Source organism: Pseudorca crassidens, chromosome 14 (genome assembly GCF_039906515.1).
Source record: "Pseudorca crassidens isolate mPseCra1 chromosome 14, mPseCra1.hap1, whole genome shotgun sequence".
In the NCBI taxonomy this organism is placed as follows: domain Eukaryota; kingdom Metazoa; phylum Chordata; class Mammalia; order Artiodactyla; family Delphinidae; genus Pseudorca; species Pseudorca crassidens.
Window position 1 is genome coordinate 70,538,015 of NC_090309.1, and position 21,380 is coordinate 70,559,394.

A 21,380-nucleotide genomic window follows, 5' to 3' on the forward strand; every position below is an offset into this window, starting at 1 on the left:
GTATCCTTTAAGCTACTTCAAACCGTTTTTTGCAAAGATACAGAGCACCCTCCAGAGCTGTGTAGACCTCACCCAGCTAGTGCAGGGTGTATCCTGGTTGCTTATCTAGACTTGTCCAGCTGACTGGTCCATGAAGAAGCACTGGGTAACCTGCCTGAGGCCTTAGATAAACTATAGCTAAAGAGAGGTGTTCCCCTAGATTTGTAATCTTTCTTTTAGATATAGTGCTTTATTTTTTTGGCTGTTCTTTTCAGCTAATTTCTCAAAAACATTTATGATAACTTCACTCAAAACTAAACATCAGGGGACTTCCCTGGTGGGGCAGTGGTTAAGACTCCACGCTCCCAATGCAGGGGGCCCAGGTTCAATCCCCGGTCAGGGAACTAGATCCCACATGCATGTCGCAACGAAGAGTTCACACGCCACAGCTAGGGAGCCTGTGTGCCGCAACTAAGGGGTTGGTGAGCCACAACTAAGAAGCCCACGAGCCACAACTGGGGAGCCCACCTGCGGCAACTAAGACCCGGAGCAATCAAATAAATAAATAAATAAAATATACACCATTAAATAAATAAATAAATAATAAAAAGGTTACACTTCTTAAAAAAAGAAAAAAAAAAACTAAACATCAGAAGAGTGAAGTTATAATATCAACTCCAACACAACAATATGGTCGATTTCCCAGATGAATGGATAAAGAAGATGTGACACATAAATACAATGGAATATAACTCCACCATAAAAAGAAACGAAATTGAGTTATTTGTAATGAGGTGGATGGACCTAGAGACTGTCATACAGAGTGAAGTAAGTCAGAAAGAGAAAAACAAATACCATATGCTAACACATATATATGGAATCTTAAAAAAAAAAATGGTTCTGAAGAGCCTAGGAGCAGGACAGGTATAAAGACGCAGACATAGAGAATGGACTTGAGGACACAGGGAGGGGGAAGGGTAAGCTGGGATGAACTGAGAGAGTGGCATGGACGTATACACACTACCAAATGTAAAATAGATAGCTAGTGGGAAGCAGCCCCATAGCACAGGGAGATCAGCTCGGTGCTTTGTGTCCACCTAGAGGGGTGGGATAGGGAGGGTGGGAGGGAGACACAAGAGGGAGGAGATATGGGGATATATGTATACATATAGCTGATTCACTTTGTCATACAGCAGAAACTAACACACCATTGTAAAGCAATTATACTCCAATAGAGATGTTAAAAAAATAAAATTAAATAAATCTAGGTCGATTTCCTGAATATTAAAACAGAAAAGTGGAGTAAGATAAAACTTAAGGTTCTTTCTAACTTTTAAAGTCTATACTCTCACCAAAATAAACAGATAGATAGATAGATAGACAGATAAAAGATAATGTCTATACTCACAATCCTTGCCAATATTGAAGATGTGCTTTGTAAATTTTACAGGCAATTCGTAAGAGAAATTGTAAACATATATTTCCTATCCTTTCCATCATAGTGTTTCCTCTTGCATCATCCTAGCTCAAAGCCCCTTCCCCCGCACAGATTTTTACAACAGTCCTCAATCTCTCTTAATCCATTGTACTGACCACACTGCTGTTAGATAATTCTCCAAGTATCATTTCCTTCAGTGGCTCTTAACCTAGCATTCAATGCATTCCACAGTCTTATCCCAAGTTATCTTTCTAACCTTTTCTAGCCCTTCCTTATATTAACTTACCCTTCAGCAAACCTGTCAAGTACCTTCTTCTACAATATATTATACATATCATTTGTTTATGTCATTCCCCTTACTTGAAATACTCTCTGCCACACTCCCCACTTTTGTTCCATTCTTCAAGTATTATTATAAGTTTCACCTCCGCAACAAAGCCTTTTCTGACAAGCTTCTTTAAACTTCTGGAGCTCTTAGCCTGTAATATATCTTTGGCATTTAGCATATGCTACCTTCCACTGGGCAGATTTAATACAGGACAGATCTGTAGGGGCACGTCCGCCTTATTTTCTCCAGGTAAGGCCTTCAGCTTCAATATGGGGTGAATTTGTAACACAAAGCATCTAAAGGGACCATACTTAAACTACAATTTTTTAAAAAAATCAACTAAAGTAACAGTTTATGTGTAATTATTAGATTTTGCAACAAACCCATCCTACTCTTGCCAACTGTATTTTTACAGCTGTTTTCCAAAATTTAAGATAATTCTTTAGGTTTGGGTTAGTACTTCCTGTTTAATACTTCCCTTTTAAAAAAGGGAGGGGGGACAAGATTTCAAAGCAAGTCATCAAACTTTTTTTTTTTTTTTTTTTTTTTTTTTTTTTTGTGGTACGCGGGCCTCTCACTGTTGTGGCCTCTCCCGTTGCGGGTCACAGGCTCCGGACGCGCAGGCTCAGCGGCCATGGCTCACGGGCCTAGCCGCCCCGCGGCATGTGGGATCTTCCCGGACCGGGGCACGAGCTCGTGTCCCCTGCATTGGCAAGCGGACTCTCAACCACTGCGCCACCAGGGAAGCCCCCTCAAACTTTTAATTACAAAACTTCAATGAGACAAAAAAAAATTTCCAAAAAACAAAACTAAGAACAAAGTTTTTGAACAATAATAGAACCTCTCTTATGGTATAGGCATCATAGCAAAATCAAACTTGAGAAGGGAAAGAGAGAGACATTTTGTCTGGTCAGACCTTTTAAACAAAATGGTACATGCTTTTCTCCACTAGCCATGAAAAAAACACTTTTTATACAAACCACATGTGATCTGACAAGTACTACCATCCTTTTCTCTGCTTTAAATCCAGAAACATTTTACTTCAACTACAAAGTTTCTGGTCTTGCTTAATAAAGAACACTTAATCTGGTCTTTACCCTTCTGATAATAATACTGAGAAAATGCAGATGTAAGTCCAAATTTGCCACTTTCACTTCTATACAAAAAAAGGCCTCCTGAAGAGCCAAGAAACAAGCCTGAAGAGCCTAACAAGCCCCGTGATGAAGTGTTAGTAAACATTAGAAAATTGATCGCAGGCATGAAATATTAAGTTAAAACAAAGAAAATGTTTTCAACATGTCTCCTTCAGCTGAAGTAAATGTATTTTAACCAATATGCTAGAGGTTTTCATTAATTCAAAATAGTCTGAAAATAAAACTGCAGTGAAAAAAAATCTCTTAACTATTTTGGCACATAACGAGTTACACTTATTTCACAGGACAGAGAAAAAAGGGGTGGAAAAAAATCCATGTGTTCAGCAAATGTATCTGTTAAAGAATTGTCAAAAGCTAACTTGATTCTCCTTTCAGCAAACAGAGATCATCCAAACAGGCCTGCAGTACTCACATGCAGAGCAGAGGGGTCTGGCAGGAACTCAGCATCTTCTCCAAAGATAAAGTCGGGAGGCAGCTCTGGGTACTGGGCATTGAAAATGATATCCCCTGAAATAAAAGAAAATGTCAGGCTCTTCTTATTTCCTTGCAAATGTATGAACGATCTGGGGAGTGCATCAGAAAAACTTCTAAAAGAAGTTTATATTAGTTTAACAAAAATACTGAAAAGCACTTTCAGAAACAAAAGAACTGATATCTTCTTTTAAATTAACATTCACAGCATGCAATCAGAAAGTGTTACCTCCTAATACACTATAAACACCCATGTAGAAAAGTAGAAGCAACGACATCCAGAGTACATGCAGATTTTATTAATAGGAAACGTTACTGTCCAGTCACTGCCCGCTAACTAATAAGCCTTTATCAAGGACTGATTTTCTAAAGATAAAGTCCTTGCCTTGAAGAAATTAAACACACAAACCTTTGGTATAATGGAAAGAACATTTGGCTTGGAGTCCAAAAAGTCAGATTTAAAACCACAGGATCTCCTAATTATTTATTAGTTCAAGTCATCTTGGGCAAGTTTTAACTTCTTTGGAGTTCAGTTTCCTCATCAGTAAAAAGAGGATATAATAGTTCTGACATCACGGATTTGTTGTGAGGGTAAAAAGAGATAGCATGTCTAGCTAGGTGTCTGGCATACGGTAAGCACTCAACAAGTCATACAGGAGTACTACTATTGTTAGTAATAGTGTTATTACTATCGAAAGTATTACATTGAAGCATAAGATAAATTACAAAAGCTCCTTGACAAATTTGTACTATAAGTTCTTCTACCTCTCTGTTCCTCTCCTTTCTCCTTCTTTAGCTTCCTTTTCTTCCCCTCTGCTCACCCCAAGAATCAGCCCTCATCATTCCACTTACACCAACGAGCAGATTAGTATACCCACAATCTAACACACACACTGGGTTGTAGTGTATAAGAGTGTGTATACTTGTATACATGCACACAACCTCTGTACCCATACACACACATAGTGTTGGATCAGTCCAGTCATTTTTACTGCTCAAACAATAATATCTTCATAGTGACATCTAAATTCAAACATTCAGAATTCAGTTTTCATTTGAGCCTTTCTAACCCTGTGTACTGTGTATTTCAACTTCAAACTCAACAAGTCTAAAAACATGCTCGTGACTATCCCTTTTCTCACTCCTTTCTTCCCCTAACTGACTTCCCCATTTCTAGGGATGGCACTGCTACTCCTTAATCACCCATGCTGAAACTTTAATGTCTTCTTTGAACTGACCCACACCCTTTATACTCTTAGAAAACAAGTCATCTCAATTTTTTCCCCAAAATGTTTCTCATATGCATATTTCCTACTGCTAACAGCTCAACCCAGGCCCAGATGACTTAGTCCATACAGTTATGCATCCAAAGAACAAAAATTTGAACTCTCCTCTAGGCACTATGCTGGGCATGAAAGATCAAACAAAAAACTCTGTTTTTAAGGACTCAACAGACTAGAAGAATTATTACCATACCCTCTTAAATGGTCTCCCAATACATCCAGCCCATACTACATACTATCATAAAGTAAATTTTAAAGTACTGCTTTGCCCCAAAACACCCTAGCTCAAAAACTTTCAATGGTTCTCTAATGTCAAATGGAGTAACAGCAAACTTCTCAAACTGGCATTTAAGGCCTCCAAAATACAATGTTCCTTATTTATCCACCCTTCTCCCTATCTGCAAGCCGATACCAATATTCTATTCCCATCAACATGATCCACTCGCTAACCTCCAAACTATGACACCTAGTTGAAATGCTCTTTCCCCTTTCTCAGTTCTTACTCATCCTTTATGAGCCCTCTTAATTACCTTCTCTTGCATGAAGCCTCCCCCAATATAGCCTTCCCTATATTGGTTTTGTAGCTCCATTAATTTTAAAAATCCATAATAAACACATGGTACATGTGAGGCACTATGATACATGCTATGTCAATACAAAGACGGTTATCCTCAAGGAGCTTACATTTAGTGAGGGGGACAGAACATATACACTGCAGCACAAATACACAGCAGTACAAAATAAGTACATATACTTGATCTTCCTAAATATATTGTAAGCATTCAGAGAATAAATATGCTCTTATTCTTATTTCATGTCTTCTCCAACAGGGCAAAGTACAATAGATACAGAATATATTCAAGAAATGCTCAATATATGAAAGAAGTTCTGTTCTCTGAATTGGTAAAGAATAGGGCTTCCCTGCTGGTGCAGTGGTTAAGAATCTGCTTGCCAATGCAGGGGACACAGGTTCAAGCCCTGGTCCAGGAAGATCCCACATGCTGCAGAGCAACTAAGCCCGTACGCCATAACTACTGAGCCTGCATTCTAGAGCCCGCGAGCCACAACTACTGAGCCTGTGTGCCACAACTACTGAAGCCCATGAGCCTACAGCCCATGCTCCATAACAAGAGAAGCCACCGCAATGAGAAGCCCGCGCACCGCAATGAAGAGTAGCCCCTGTTCACCACAAATAGAGAAAACCCGCGCACAGCAACAAACCCCCAACGCAGCCAAAAATAAATAAATAAATTTATTTTTTAAAAAAAGAATAAAGTATGGAAGAGTTACTTCCACCACTTTCTGTAGGGAATAAATCTAAACAAGAAAATATACTCTTCAGAAGTTGGGTATGGAATTAAATGATCAAAAGTAGTACAATCACTACCTCTCCTTCACCCTACCACAATCATTACCCCTGGTTTTTAACTATATCTATTACAAATTATAAACCTCCTTCAAGTGTTCTAACTATAAAGCATTATCCCAAGCCAAGACTAAGAGGCAAAGGCAATATAAATGTACTGATTACTCATTCTTACTCAACTATACCCATAGGTTAATAGAACAGAGGCATTAAAGTTTTGGAAAAAGCCAAGCTAGAATCTATTGTGCCTTGATGTTCAAAAAATAAATAGCATGCTAAATTCCAATAGAAGAAATTTTATTACTTTTGTTACTACAGGAGGACACAAAGCTGGATTTTCAAGTTCTCAAAGGAGCACTGTCAGTAATACGTATTTCCAAACCACTAAACATTAGAAATCTGATCCAAGGATATCTACTCTTGCCAATTCTATTCAACATTGTACTGGAGGTTCTAGCCAGGGCAATTAGGCAAGAAAAAGAAATGAATGGCATCTAGATTGGAAAGAAAAACTAAACTTATCTCTATCCACAGATGACATGATCTTGCATATAGAAAACCCTAAAGAATTCACACACACACACACACACACACACACACAAAACTATAAGAACTAATAAACAAGTTTCGCAAGGTTGCAAGATACAAGATAGATGTATAAAATCAACTGCTTTTCTATACACTACTTACAAACAATCCTAACATAAAGTTAAGAATATAATTCCATTTACAACATCAAAAAGAATGAAATACTTAGGAATAAACTTAACGAAAGAAGTGTTAAGACTTGTACTCTAAAAACTACAAAACATTGTTGAAAGACTTTAAAGAAAGCCTACATATATGGAAGATGAACAACTCATGCTCATGGATCAGGAGACTTAATATTGTTAAGATGGCAATACTACCTAAATTAATCTACAGATTTCATGCAATCCTGCTGGCTTTTTTTTTTTTTTTTTGCATAAATTGACAAACCACTCCTAAAAGTCATATGGAAATGCAAGGGATCCACCATGGCCAAAAAGTAATCCTGAAAAAGAGCAAAGTTGAAAGACTCACACTTCCCAATTTCGAAATTTATTACAAAGCCACAGTAATCAAGACAGTGTGGTAACGACATAAGGACAGACATACAGATCAATGGAGCAGAATTCAGACTCTGGAAATAAACTTTCATATTTATAGTCAACTGATTTTTGCCAAGGGTGCCAAGACAATTCAGTGGGGCAAAAAGAGTTTTACATCATTTGACACCCATAAGGATGACTATTAAAGAAAAAAGAGAGAGAGAATATAACAAGTGTTGGCGAGGTTGTGGAGAAACTGGAACCCCTGTGCACCACTGGTGGGAATGTAAAATGATGCAGCTGCTATGGAAAACAATATGGCAGTACCTCAAACATTTAAAAATACAATTACCATATGACCCAGCAATTCTACTCTGGGTATATATTCAAAAGAAGTGAAATCAGTGTTAGTGTCTCAAAGAAATATTTTTATACTCAGGTTCACAGCAACATTATTCACGATAGACTAATGAAAACAACACAAGTGTCCATCGACAGATGAACGGATAAACAAAATGCAGTGTACAAATACAACGGAATATTAATCAGCTTTAAAAAAGGACATTCTGGGACTTCCCTGGCAGACCAGTGGTTAAGACTTCGCCTTCCAATGCAGGGGGTGCAGGTTAAATTCCTGGTCGGGGAGCTAAGATCCCACATGCCTTGCGGCCAAAAAACCAAAACATAAAACAGAAGCAATATTGTAACAAATTCAATAAAGACTTTAAAAATGGTCCACACACGCGCGCGCGCACACACACACAAAGACATTTTGACACATGGTATAATATGGATGAACCTTGAGGACGTTATGGAAAGTGAAATAAGCCAGTCATAAAAAACACAAATACCGTACAAGTTCACTTATATGAGGTACTCAGAGTAGTCAAATTCATAGAGGCAGAAAGGAGAATGGTGGTTAGCAGGAGCTGGGAGAAGGGGAGAATGGGAAGTTGCTGTTTAAAGGGTATAGAGTTTCAGTTTTGTAAGATGAAAAGAGTTAGGGAGATTGCACAACAACGTGAATGTACTTTACTGAGATGTTTGTTATATATATTTTACACAATTTTTTTAAAAATTTTAAATAAAAGAGTCTGTTATAGACTGAATGGTTGTGCCCCTTTAAAATTCATATGTTGAAACCTAATCCCCAGTATGACAGTACTTGTAGGTGGGCCTTTGTGGGTGATTAAGTCATAAGGGCAGAGCCTTCATGAATGGGATTAGTGCCCTTATAAAAGAGACCCAAGAGGAGGCCCCTCCCGCTTCTGCCATGTGAGGTTATAACAAAAAGACAGACTGTTTATGAACCAGGAAGAAGACCCTTACCACTGACTCTGCCAGCACCTTCATCTCACACTTCCCAGCCTCCAGAACTGTGAGAAATAAACATCTGTTTTTTAAGCCACCCAGTGTGTGGTAATCTGTTATAGCAGCCTGAACAGACTAAGACAGAGTCTTTTCAATAAATGGTGTTGGTAGAACTGGATAGCCACATGCAAAAGAATGAACTTGAGTCCCAACTCATACCATATACAAAAATTAACTCAAAATGGATCTAAGACCTAAGTGTATGAGCAGAAACTATAAAAATCTTCAAAGAAAACATACGAGTAAATCTTCATAACTAGGCAATGTTTTCTTAGATGATAAATCAAAAGTACAAGCAACAAAAGTAGGTTAACTGGACTTCATAAAAATTTAAAACTTTTGTCCTTCAAAGAACAATATCTAGAAAGTGAAAAGACAACCCACAGAATGGGAAAAAGTTTGGATTTAGGATTTGGCAAATCACACATCTGATAAAGGACTCGTACCCAGAATATAAAGAACCCTTTTACTTCAACAATAAAAGGCAAACAACCCAATTTAAAAATGAGCAAAGGATTTGAATAGACATTTCTCCAAAGAAGATACAGAAATGGTCAATAAACGTATGAAAAGATGCTCAACATCATTTGTCATTAAGGAAATGAAAATCAAAACCACAAAAAGATACCACTTCAGACCCACTATGATGGCTACAATCAAAAAGACAAATAATGACAAGTGTTGGTGAGACTGTGGAGAAACTGGAACCCTCACACAGTGCTGGTGAGAATATAAAACAGTGCCATCACTTTGGAAAATAGTTTGGCAATCCTCAGAATGCTAAACATAGAGTTACTTCAGGACCCACCAATTCCATTCCTAGTTATATATCCAAGAAAAATGGAAACGTATGTCCACACAAAGACTTGCACATGAATGTTTGTAGCAGCATTATTCACAATAGCCAAAAAGAAACAACTCAGTGTTCATCAACTGATAAATGGATAAATAAAATGTGGTATATACATATAATAGAATATTATTCAACTATTAAAAAAAAAAAGAAGGGGCTTCCCTGGTGGAGCAGTGGTTGAGAGTCCGCCTGCCGATGCAGGGGACACAGGTTCGTGCCCCAGTCCGGGAAGATCCCACATGCCGTGGAGCGGCTAGGCCCGGGAGCCATGGCCGCTGAGCCTGCGCATCCGGAGCCTGTGCTCCACAACAGGAGAGGCCACAACAGTGAGAGGCCCGCGTACCGCAAAAAAAAAAAAAGAAGAAGAAGAAGTACTGATATATGCTACAATGTGGATAAACCTTGAAAACTTTATGGTAAGTGAAAACAGCTGGACACAAAAGGCCACATATTGTATGACTGTTGTGTAATTCCACTTCTATGAAATGTCCAGAATATGTAAACCCATAGCAACAGAAAGTAGATTAATGGTTGCCAGGGGCCTGGAAAGGGGGGAGTGGGGAGTTATTGCTAACAAGCACAAAGTTTCTTTTTGTGGAGATGAAAATGTTCTGGAATTTGTGTTGATGGTTGCACAACTTCATGAATGTATTAAAAACCACTAAATTGTACATTTCGAAGAGTGAATTGCATGGTATGTGAGTTATATCTCAATAAAGGCATTGTTTTTTTAATGTGATGCAAAAGTTCATCCCATTTTAATCCAAACTTAAACACAAATAAATTAGAAAGTGTTTACTCGATGGTTATGAGTAAATTATTTTTTATAAATAAAATCATCTTGAAAATGCAATTGGAGAGTTCTCCATTTAAAGAAACTCTGCAATGAGTCCTTTTTAAAAGCAAAGAATGTTTTTATAAGATGAATACTTACAAAGACCTTTATTTTTCAAGAAGTTCCCCAAATGGGTCCTTTTAAAGGAGAGTACTGGGGAGTGTTAATTTTTTTTAATTTTCATTGATTTAAAACAATTTTTTAAAGCTGCCAAAATTATTTAAATATGCAATAAATTTTTAAAGGAAACAATGTATACCAATTATTACACCCTCAACTGAAAGGATCCTTTTAGAGAGAAAGAAAAGAGAGAGATTACCATATTACACATAGTAAAAATATTATACAAATAATTTTCAAAACAAAGAAACAAATATCTTTCAGAATTTCACACTCTTACATTTCAGAATTTCTCAAAATATTACTTTCAACCTCAAAGAACTCCTAAAACACTCTACCTTAATACTCTATAGCCTCTTGGGAATAAAATGCAGCAATGTTTTCTTGCTAGGGAGAATGGTCAGTAAATCAGACAAGAACATTTATTAAAAACCCACCATGCACAGATGCACATATGAGACACCTGGGGAGTTACCTAGGAAGTAAAAAACATAGTCCCTGACCTCAAGGCAGAGATGGTGGAAAAAGACTGACACAAATCATGGAGAAGAGCAATAACATCGCATTTCCTTTATTTCACCCTGGAGAAGATGATACAAACACAGAGTACAGATCACTAGGATACTGCTTACTCCAACTTTTCATAAAAAGGAAGAGCAGGCAAGAGAACAAAGAAATAAAAATAGGATCAGAGGTGATATAAGGTGAGGTTAAGAAAGAAACAAAGAAAAGAAAGTAAAAAAACAAAACACCTAGAATGGCTAGAAGTATAACAAACATCTAACAACTAAATGGCGGTTTCAAGTGTTATTTTTCATGATTCCCTGAAAATTGACAGACGACCACTGTAGGACCAATGGGGCAGGAAAACTTCTCTTTGAAAACACACATCTACAATTCTTCATAGAAATCACAGTCGGTGCTAGAAAAGTTTTTATTTACATGCTGTGCCTTGGCAGCCGACACTCTTCAGAGCATATCAACACCATCTCAGGAAGGCCCAATCACCAGATCCACAGAGCGGGCCACATGTCCTGCTCCCCGGTTACAGAAAGAACACAGCTTGTCCACAAGCTCCTTTCCTTATTCTTATAGTATAGTGCTCTTTTGTCTATCTTAAGCTTAAATAACTGCCAGGAAAACAGAGTTTCAAAGGAGCAATTCAAATGGTATATAACTGGTATTTTGCCAATGATGGAAGAATTATTCCTATCAGTGGCTACATAAAATGATTATTTACTGAAACTCCCAATTATGGGAAGTAAGGGTCAGACAAGAGTCTTGTGGAAATGCTAGGCTGAAGGAGATTTTCAACAGAAAGGCAGGTTTAAGCAACAGTTTTACAAAAGATTTGAAAAGGTTAACTTATTTCCAAAAGTTAGTTCTAACTCTTGACAGTGTTTCCTTACACTGAAATGCAACCTATCTTTCTCTGAAAATTTCATCTACTGGTTCTTAGGAATTTATGGAACAAGTGTAGTTTCACTTTAATATCAGAGCCCTTCAATTCTTTGCAGGCAGTTCTTGTGACCTCTCTTTCAACCCCACCATGAGTCACCTCTTGACCAGGTTAAATATCCCAGTTTCTTTCACTATTCCTCTTATGACTTGGTCTCCATTTCCTTTATCACTGTCTCCTCTCTCTTCTCTGCATGTGTACCAGTTTGTCAACAGTCCTCTTAGAGGGTAATACCCAGAACCAAACACAAGATTCCAGGTGTGCTCTAAGGAACACAGAATCGAGTAAAAAAAAAAAATCCATGCCTTCATTTTAGATACTAAACTTCTATTAATAAATACCACTGCAAACTGAAGTAGCTTTTTTGGCAGCCATATCAATGTTAACTCATATTATGCGTCCTATCAACTAAAAGCCCCAAAATTTTACATATACACTAATGCTAAGCCATATATCCCTCATTCTTAACTTGGATACCTGAATTTCGGAAGCCATTTCAGGAGTTTAAATTTATCCCTATTACATCTCAATCTTGTTAGATTCACCTCTCTATTTACAACCCATCAGAATATTCTTAGGTTCTATTCCAGTTTAGGGTTGGCACCCTCACTTTGAAGTTATACACAGACTGGCTAACCGTGCTTCTGGGAAACTCCCTCTCTGGCAGCCACAGTTCAATTATCAGTACCTCTTGGGTGCAATCATTCAAACAATAATACTTACCCCCAAATATTACAAACCTGCAGCACTGGAGCCAACAGGCTGTTGGCTGGGACTGATGGCAGCCTCTGGGAGGGCTCGCGCCAATGAGTCCTCCCCAGAACTGCCGCTGCCATTTTCTTTGTCCCCGCGGTGAGCCACAGCCGCCTCCCCACCTCTGCAGGAGACCTCCAGTACTAGCAGGATTGTGGTTATGGAGAAGGTGGAGATGCATACTGCACAGCCTGCCCTCCCCTCAGATACAAAAGCAGCTGGGGCCACCACAGATGTCAGACTTGCATCACCTGTGCCGTCATCAATCGTACCCAGAAGGCTAACTGTACAGCTACCTCTAATGCCGTCTGTGGGGACTGTCTGCCCAGGTTCTACCAAAAGACACGTACTGGAGGCCTGCAGGATCAAGAGTGTATCCCATGCACGAAGCAGACGCCCACCTCTGAGGTTCAGTGTGTGTACCCAGTTCCCTTCTCCCCTTTCTTCCCCAATCCATTGGGTGACAGCAAGACAGGGTAGTAAAAACTTCCCCTACCCCCTCATACTCCTTCCTATAGGGTAGACTGGCAAGGGAATGGGTTAGATTTGAGTAACAGTTTCACAGTATATTATCTGTGTAACCTTCTATAAATCATTGAAACTCATTGAACCTCATTTCCCTCATCTGAAAAAAATGTAAGTCATGAAAATCATTGTTCTTCATACGTTATGGGATGCTGTCTAGTTCTAATGAAATAATAAATTCGAAAGCACTTTGTAACTTACAACATTTGTACACTTGTGGATTATTTATTTGAAGTTTACAGGAGTCCCTAATGCTTAGGACTAGTAAAAGGCTGAATGAAGTACTAGGATCTAGTCTATGCCCATATCACTATTCATTTGTCTATCATTTTTGTCTATCTACCATCTATGTCTACTATTTTTTTAATTGATTGATATCTTTTTAAAACATGAAGTATTTCAAATATGTAGAAATATTTTAAATGCAGAAAAAAATAAAAATGTTCAGTTACACAGCATCAATAATTAATAAATCTTAAAATTTTGCAAAAAAAAACCCCTACAAACCTGAACATCCATCACAAGGATATGATGAAGAAACTTATCAAATGCCTCAAACATACACTGTTTTCCCCACAAATTCAGAGATACCGCCAATGATTCCACTGTACAGCACATTTTTTTGCCTTAAGAGGTAAAATTTGTTTTCCTATATTAAGAAAAAGAGACTATAAAGAGTTATATCTGAAAGTTGTTATAATTTGCATGAAACAGGCCCTCAAAAATTATCTGTAGAGGAAAGAATGAAAGTGGGGGTAGATTAAACTGAGATCATTTAAATTTCCCTCCTTTCCTTATGAGACTTCCTTCTGTCAGATTCCTGTCTCTAGACTGAGACCACATGTACTCCTTATTTGCATTTCCAGTACCTAAGCTGCACTGTGCAACAGAAATATAATACAAGCCATATACATAATTTAAAAATTATTAGTAGCAACTTGAAAAGAGTAAAAAGAAAAGGATGAAATTACATTTTTAACTATTTTTTTAAATTTTATATACAGTAAAATGTACTTTTTGTGTAGTTAAATGAGTTTTATCATATGTGTAGTTTCACATGCATAGATTTGTATAAATGCTACCAAAATTAGGATACAGAACAATTCTATCACCCTCCAAAATCTCTTCATGCTATGCCTTTGTCGTTGAACTTTCCCACCATCCCTCATCCCTGGCAACCTCTGATCTGTTCTCTGTCCCTTCAGTTTCACATTTTCCAGAATGTCATATTTAGAATCATATAGTAAGGTATTTAAAATCCAGCCAAGTGTATTGATACATTTAAATGCATGTATGAATAGTCTGTTCCTTTCCTTGGCTGACTAGTGTTTCATCGTATGGATGTACCACAGTTTGTTTATCCATTTACCCAATGAAGGACATTTGGGTTACTTCCAGTCTTATAATGCAGCTACAAACATACATGTACAGGTTTTTGTATGAATACAAAATTTCCATCTCTAGAAAAATGATTATCATTTCTAGTAAATGCTTAGGAGTGGAACTGCTAGGTCATATGAAAAAGTGTATCTTTAACCTTAAAACAAATTGCCAAAGTCTTTTCCAGAATGGCTGTTTCATTTAATAGTCACACAAACAATGCATGAGAGTTCCAACTGATACACATTTTCACCAACTGACTGGTCAGTTTGTTGTTCTCATTGTCCTTGTTGTTTTTAGTCCTTCTAACAGGTGTGTCATGGCATCTCATTATGGTTTTAATTTACATTTACCTAATGACTAAGTAAGTTGAGCATCTTTTTACATGCTTATTTGCTATCTGTATATCTTTTTTGGTAGACTGTTCAAATCTATTGCTCATTGCTTATTATTCAGTTGTTTGTTTTCTTATTATTGACTTTTGAGAGCTCTTTATATGTTCTTGAAATTTGTCCTCTGTTAGATATGTGATTTACAAATATTTTCTCTCACTGTGTCTTATCTTTTCACTCTCTTAACAGCATCTTCAGCAGAACAAAGGTTTTAATTTTGGTGAAATCCAATTCATCAACTTTTTTCTTTTACAGACTGTGTTTTTGATGCTGTATCTAAGAATTCATTGCCTAACTCAAGTTACAAAGACTTCCTACCTATATTTTATTCTCAGAGTTTTATAGTTTGAAATTTTACATTTCAGAACGTGATTCATTACTTTTTGTACACGGTTTAAGATACAGATGGAGGTTATTTACTTTCCCTTGGCATAGAGATGCCCAATCACTCTAGCACCATTTGTTAAGAAGACTATCCCTTTTTTCCACTGAAGTGTTTTTTTCATAATTGTGAAAAATAAACTGACCATATTTATGTGGTTCCATTATTGTACTTTGTATTTTATTTTATTGATTCATGTCTATTCTTTTGTCAATACGGCACCACCCTGATGATAAGTCTTAAAATTTAGTAGTCTGATTCCTCCAACTTTGTTCCTCTTTCCAAAATTATTTTACTATTCTAATTCCTTTGCCTTTCCAAATAAATTTTAAAATCATCTTACCAATATCTACAAAATCCTGCTGGGATTTTGATGGGAATGACACTAAAACTATAGATTAATTTACGGAAAAATGACTTAACTATATTGAGTCTTCCAATCCATCAATATGATACGTCTTTCCATTTATTGAGGTCTTTGATTCCTTTTTTTTGGCCATGCCACGTGGCATGCAGGGTCTTAGTTCCCCAACCAGGGATGGAATCCGTGCCCTCTGCAGTGGAAGCATGGAGTCTTAACCACAGCACCGCCAGGGAAGTCCGAAGGTCTTTGATTCCTTCCATCTGCATATAGATCCTGAACATATCTTATTAAATTTATAACTATTTCTTTTTTCTTTCCATTTTATTTACTGTATTTTATTTTGAGAGAGAGTAGCTATTATAACAACACTATTTTTAAATTTTCTGTTTCCAATTGTTCTTCCTAGCGTAAAAAAATATGATTGATTTTCCTGTGTTGACCTTGTATCCTACAACCACGGAAAACTCACTTATTAGTTCTAGGAGTTTTCTAGAAATTCCTTGGGATTTTCTACATAAACAATCATGTCATATCAAAGGGTTGAGATTCTTCTACTCCGTAACAGTTTCCTGTGTCACTTCCCACTAGAACACAAACAGAGGCAAACAGAGGCAGTGTTATCTCTTCCTTTCCAATCTGCATGCCTTTTATTTCTTTTACTTGCCTTACTACTCTGTCTACAATTTCTAGTATAAAGTTATACAGGAGTGGTGAAAGTGAACATCCTTGCCTTGTTCTCAATTTTAGGAGGAAAGCATTTAGTTTTTTTTACCATGTATGATGTTAGTTTTAGGTTTTGTGTAGATGTCTTTTCAGGTTCAGGTTGGGGAAATTCCCTTCTATTCCTATTCTGCTAAAAGTATTTGTTATGAACAGATTTTGTTTTTTCTGCATCTATTGATATGATCATACAGTTTACCTTGTACTAGTCTGTAAATAATGAGAATAACATTGATTGATTTTCAAATGTTGAACACGTTATTTATTCCTAGGATAAAGCCCACCTGGTCATAATACATTTTTTTGTTCTGCTAGATTCAATCTGCTGATATTTTTTGTTTTTGTTTTTGTTTTTTTGCGGTACGTGGGCCTCTCACTGCTGTGGCCTCTCCCGCTGCGGAGCACAGGCTCCGGACGCACAGGCCCAGCGGCCACGGCTCACGGGCCCAGCCTCTCCGCGGCATGTGGGATCTTCCCAGACCGGGGCGTGAACCTGTGTCCCCTGCATTGGCAGGCAGACTCTCAACCACTGCGCCACCAGGGAAGCCCTGCTGATATTTTTTGAAGAGTTGCTTCTCTCTTCAAATGATGGATACTGGTATAAGCTTTGTTTTGTTTTTCTTGTATTTCTTTGACTGGTTTTTATACCCGGAGAATGTGGCCTTATGAAATGAGTTGGTAAATTTTGTGTCCACTTCAATTTCTGGAAGAGACTGTGTAGAACTGATGCTATTTCTTCCTTAAATGTTTAGTAGAATTCACCTGAGATGGTCTGGACCTGGAGTTTTATTTTTGAAAGACTGCCTTTTTTAAGCTATGAATTCAATTGTTTTAACAGATATGATATTATTCAGAGTATCTATTTCTTCTTGAGTGAGTTTTGATAATTTATGTCTTTCAAGGAGTTTGTTCATTTAAGTTGTCAAATAAGTTATGAAGTTAGGTTCAGACTGAAAGTGCTAAACTATGTTCTATGGACTTGGTTCACATGGCAGTAGAGTTTTCAAAGCCTTTTAATGCTATCCTAGTTTTCCCCAAGGGTATGCTACCCAGAGACCAGTCAGGGACCTGGGCAAGATTCTACACCACAGTTTAATTCTCAAAGCCTTTGCTATATTGATTCTGTCCAGTTCCATACATATGCAGCTCGAAAATAAGCCTGCAATTCCATACACAAATTAAAGGATGCTTTTCTCCAGCTCCTTCCTCTCCATGATTTCCCTCTATACTCTCTGACTCCCAGCGGTGACTTTTCCTGGTGTTCCGGCTAGAAAGCAGGAGTTTTAGCCTTCCCAAGTTCTCGTGTGTTTCCCATGACTGTGTCCCCCTAAAGTTGAAGCAGCAAAAGAAAAGAGTTAGAAAGGCTGCTGCAGGAGTCCAGTTTCACCACTGGAGCTTACCTGAGTTAAGGCCAGGAGAGTTTAAAAAGCTCCATCTTAAAGCCACCCCACCCCACCCTTTTGATCTTCTAACCCGAGAGAAAGGGTTTTCCTTGCAGCTTCTTCTGTCCATGTCCATTGCATAGTTCCAGGATCCAGGGTACTCTAGGGTCTAAACCAGGAGATGGGAAAGGAAAAATTGGCGGGGGGGGAGGGGGGGGACAGGAAACTAACCTTTAACCTCTATATGGGCCGTTCTTTGAGCTTTGATCTCTCCTCTTGGTATGTCTGCTATTATTTATTTTTCTGAGTCCTCAGGTAGTTGCTGTTTATATTCTTTAGGTATTCTAGGGTTTTTAATTGTAACCACTGAGAGAGATAGGGTGGAGAATATTCCTTCTTATCTGGAACTGATAATTAATCGTAATAAATAAATATTTAATAAATAATCATAAACAAAACAATTAACTAAAATTAATTAATCTTAATTATTTATTTAGCCAATAGATACAAAACAGTATCATTTCAACACACAATGAATATAAAGGTAATTAATGAGCTATTTTACATTATTTTTAGTACTAAGATTTCAGAATCTGTTGTGTCATATTTACAGCGCATCTCAAATTCAGATTACCCATATTTTAAATACTCCATTGCCACTTGTCGCTAGCAGTGACCACGCTGGGCAGCACAGAGCTAGAGGAACAAATAAAAGGAAAGAAGAGAACAAAGGGAATGAAGGGAAAGTAAGAAGGTCACCCAACCTTCCTTGACCACTTCCAGGTAAAATGTGCTATTTCATAGGCAGCAGATTCTGTTGCTGGGCAGTCATCAGTCGATGAATAAAGTACTATCTTGTACAGGAAAAATATATATGCCTACAGATCACTTTTACCTATTCATGGAAGTCCTACCCTAAGCATTATTCTACATGGCAGTACCTAAATAATCTGCAAATGACTTCTTCTTTTAGTCTTCTTTTCTCCAGATAAAACATGTCAGTTGTTTCAGTGGTTTATAAAAAGAGACAGTTGTCAGGAAATTAAGCTACATAATTCTTAGGTATGTCAAAGGGAATTTGCTATGTTGCTGATTCTTAGAAACTTAGGCTAATTAGGAAAGGGGTATAATGTCCCATCTTCAGATGCTATGCTTTAAATGAACCTTTAACCTTGAATTTTTGTATCCTTATTTCAGCACATAAAATAACAATATCTTAAGTCAAATGCTATGAATTAGCATTACTTTATTGAGTAATAAATATTCTATTGTAGACAATTTTAATCTTAATAATTTTCTGATGCATATTCACAAAATGTTTCATTAATACAATTTGTTACCAACTTTTTTTTAATGACTAAAATGCATCTGAAACCATAAAAAGAAAGTAAGCTTCCTCAACCTTTCTACAATTGTTTTTTGTAGTTTTAAAAAGTAGTTAGGTATCAAATATAATTTTTAAACAAATCAGTAATAATGACTGTCATGACATAGTGAAACTGATGTTAATTAATTAATTTAGGTATACAGCCTCTACACTACTATGTACTTACATTTCATTTTCTGTGAACTAAATATCATGGTGAGATGGATAAAAAAGTTGATTTAAATGTACAGAGTAAGTAACTTTGCATTTACAGAGAAGAGACATTGTCATTTGGAGGATACTATGGAAAAAATCATAGTATTGTATGTGAAGCAATACACACACACACAAAAAAGGTAACTGATTATTCTATACTTGAAGAAGCTTAAGAAAAAAGAGTATGTAACTGTAAAGATTTAGGTTGAACTGGCAGGATAAAAGAAGGCTTTTTTTCTCATTTTTAGAGAGATCACCTTTACTTGTTAATTCACCCAATACCTCAAAAACTATGGAGCAGATACAATACTCTACGTCATGTCAGTAACAGAATAAGAATTAAGAGATTCTACTCCAATTAAGCTTGCAATCTAGGAGGTATGATCTTAGAGGTAAGACATTTATGAAAATAACTATAAACACTAATAAATTATTGATTCAGAATAGCATCAACCAATGGATACTAAAACCATTGGACAAAAACTTGTTGGGGAACAGGATAGTCTCAAATATCAACCCACAGATAACTAATAAATTACAATATAAAAAAAGGTATCTTCATAATGGAGAAATCTGGCAGATACTACCTTAATTTAACCATGTGGTAAAACTTAGCAACACCAACAATGGAACAAACGGGCACATTGGACCTTATGATGACTGCACTGAGAACGATATAACACCACCTGTTTAGAAAGCTTGACAAACATGTTTAAGCTAAATGCAATCATGAAGAGATAATCAGACAAACCAAACTGTGGGACATTCTACAAAACAATAGGCCTGGAGTCTTCAGAACCATAGATATCATGAGTGAAGGAAAAAAAAAATGGTAAGAGAACTATTCTAGATTAAAGAAAATAAAAGAGGTATGAGCAGTAAATACAGTGATGATCCTTCCCTGGACCACAGATCAGGGGAAAAAAGCTAAAAGGACATTAATGGACAACTGGAAATATAAATATGAGCCACATATTAGATAATATTATTGTATCAATGTTAAATTTCTTGAGCATGATAACGGCATTGAGATTCTATAGAAGAAAAATGTCCTTTTAATGAGAGATATATACTGAAGTACTAGAGGTGAAGTATCAAAATGTTTGCAACTTACTTTAAAATGGCTATGCAAAAAGATTTAGATATACAGATATAAATATAATCTGTATCTGCATACGATGCACACGTGTGTGAGTAAAGAGAGAAATAAATATGATAAAATGTTAACAACTGACAAATTAGATAAAGAGTTTACAGATGTTCATCGTACAATTTTTTCAAAATTTTTATAGGATAGATGTTATTTTTAAAAATAACAATTTGAAAGAAAAAAACAGTATAAGGTTAAAACTGATTAGTGTCACATTAAATGGACAAAATAACATGCCATGGAAATTCTGAAAATGGAGGTATTAGTAAGGAATATAAGAGATGGCTTCGTCAAAGAAGTGGCACTTGAGCTGGGTGTTAGATAACAAAAACAACTCTAAAAGAAAAAAAATTTACAAAATACATTAATACATTCTTTCATAAAAAGTGAAACAATACAGAACATATACAAAAAAGTTAAAGAATGAAAAGGATTTAGAAATGAAGTTATGAAGGGAACATCGTCAGCAAAAGCAGAGTTGTAGGAAACCCAAAGCATATCCAGAGAAGTGTAGCAGATGCCGCCGGTGCCCAACACATATCCCCCTGGTCCACCCACCTCAGCACTCACTGAAGCTCTGGATTCCTGTACACCAAAGCTTCTCAACCTCAGTCCCACTGACATTTGGGGCTGGATAATTCTTTGTTGTAGGGGGCCACTCTATGAGTAGGATGTTTAGCAATATCCCTGGCCTCTACCCACTAGATGCCAGCCAGGAACACTCTCCTCCTCCCTCAGTTGTGACAACCAAAAGTATCTCCAGATATGGCCAAATGGTCTCTGGGGAGCAAAACAACTTCCCCACCCCAAACCCCACTCCCCATTTCCCTACCACCTCCCCTCCTTATCCTGCTACTCCCCACATACACTATAAACCGGTGGCCACCCAGCTCAAGTAATTTCACCTGTCTGCCTGAGGGCATTCTCTGGCCTAAAAGAGAGCTTTGGGGGCGGGGGGGGGACAAACAGACAAAAAGGCTACAAGGCCTGAAAGTGAATGACACTAAGACCAAAGGATGAGAA

General features: G+C 37.2%; 1 protein-coding gene across 3 annotated transcripts in view; it reads right to left on the reverse strand.

Annotated features, from left to right (window-relative positions):
* BABAM2 (BRISC and BRCA1 A complex member 2) overlaps positions 1-21,380 on the reverse strand; it is a 434,786-nt gene that overhangs the window by 345,904 nt on the left and 67,502 nt on the right. For all 3 annotated transcript variants that reach the window (XM_067703374.1, XM_067703375.1, XM_067703376.1), the window contains one exon: positions 3,312-3,406. In XM_067703374.1, coding sequence (XP_067559475.1) covers positions 3,312-3,406 — 95 coding nt within the window. The remainder of the gene's footprint in view (positions 1-3,311; positions 3,407-21,380) is intronic.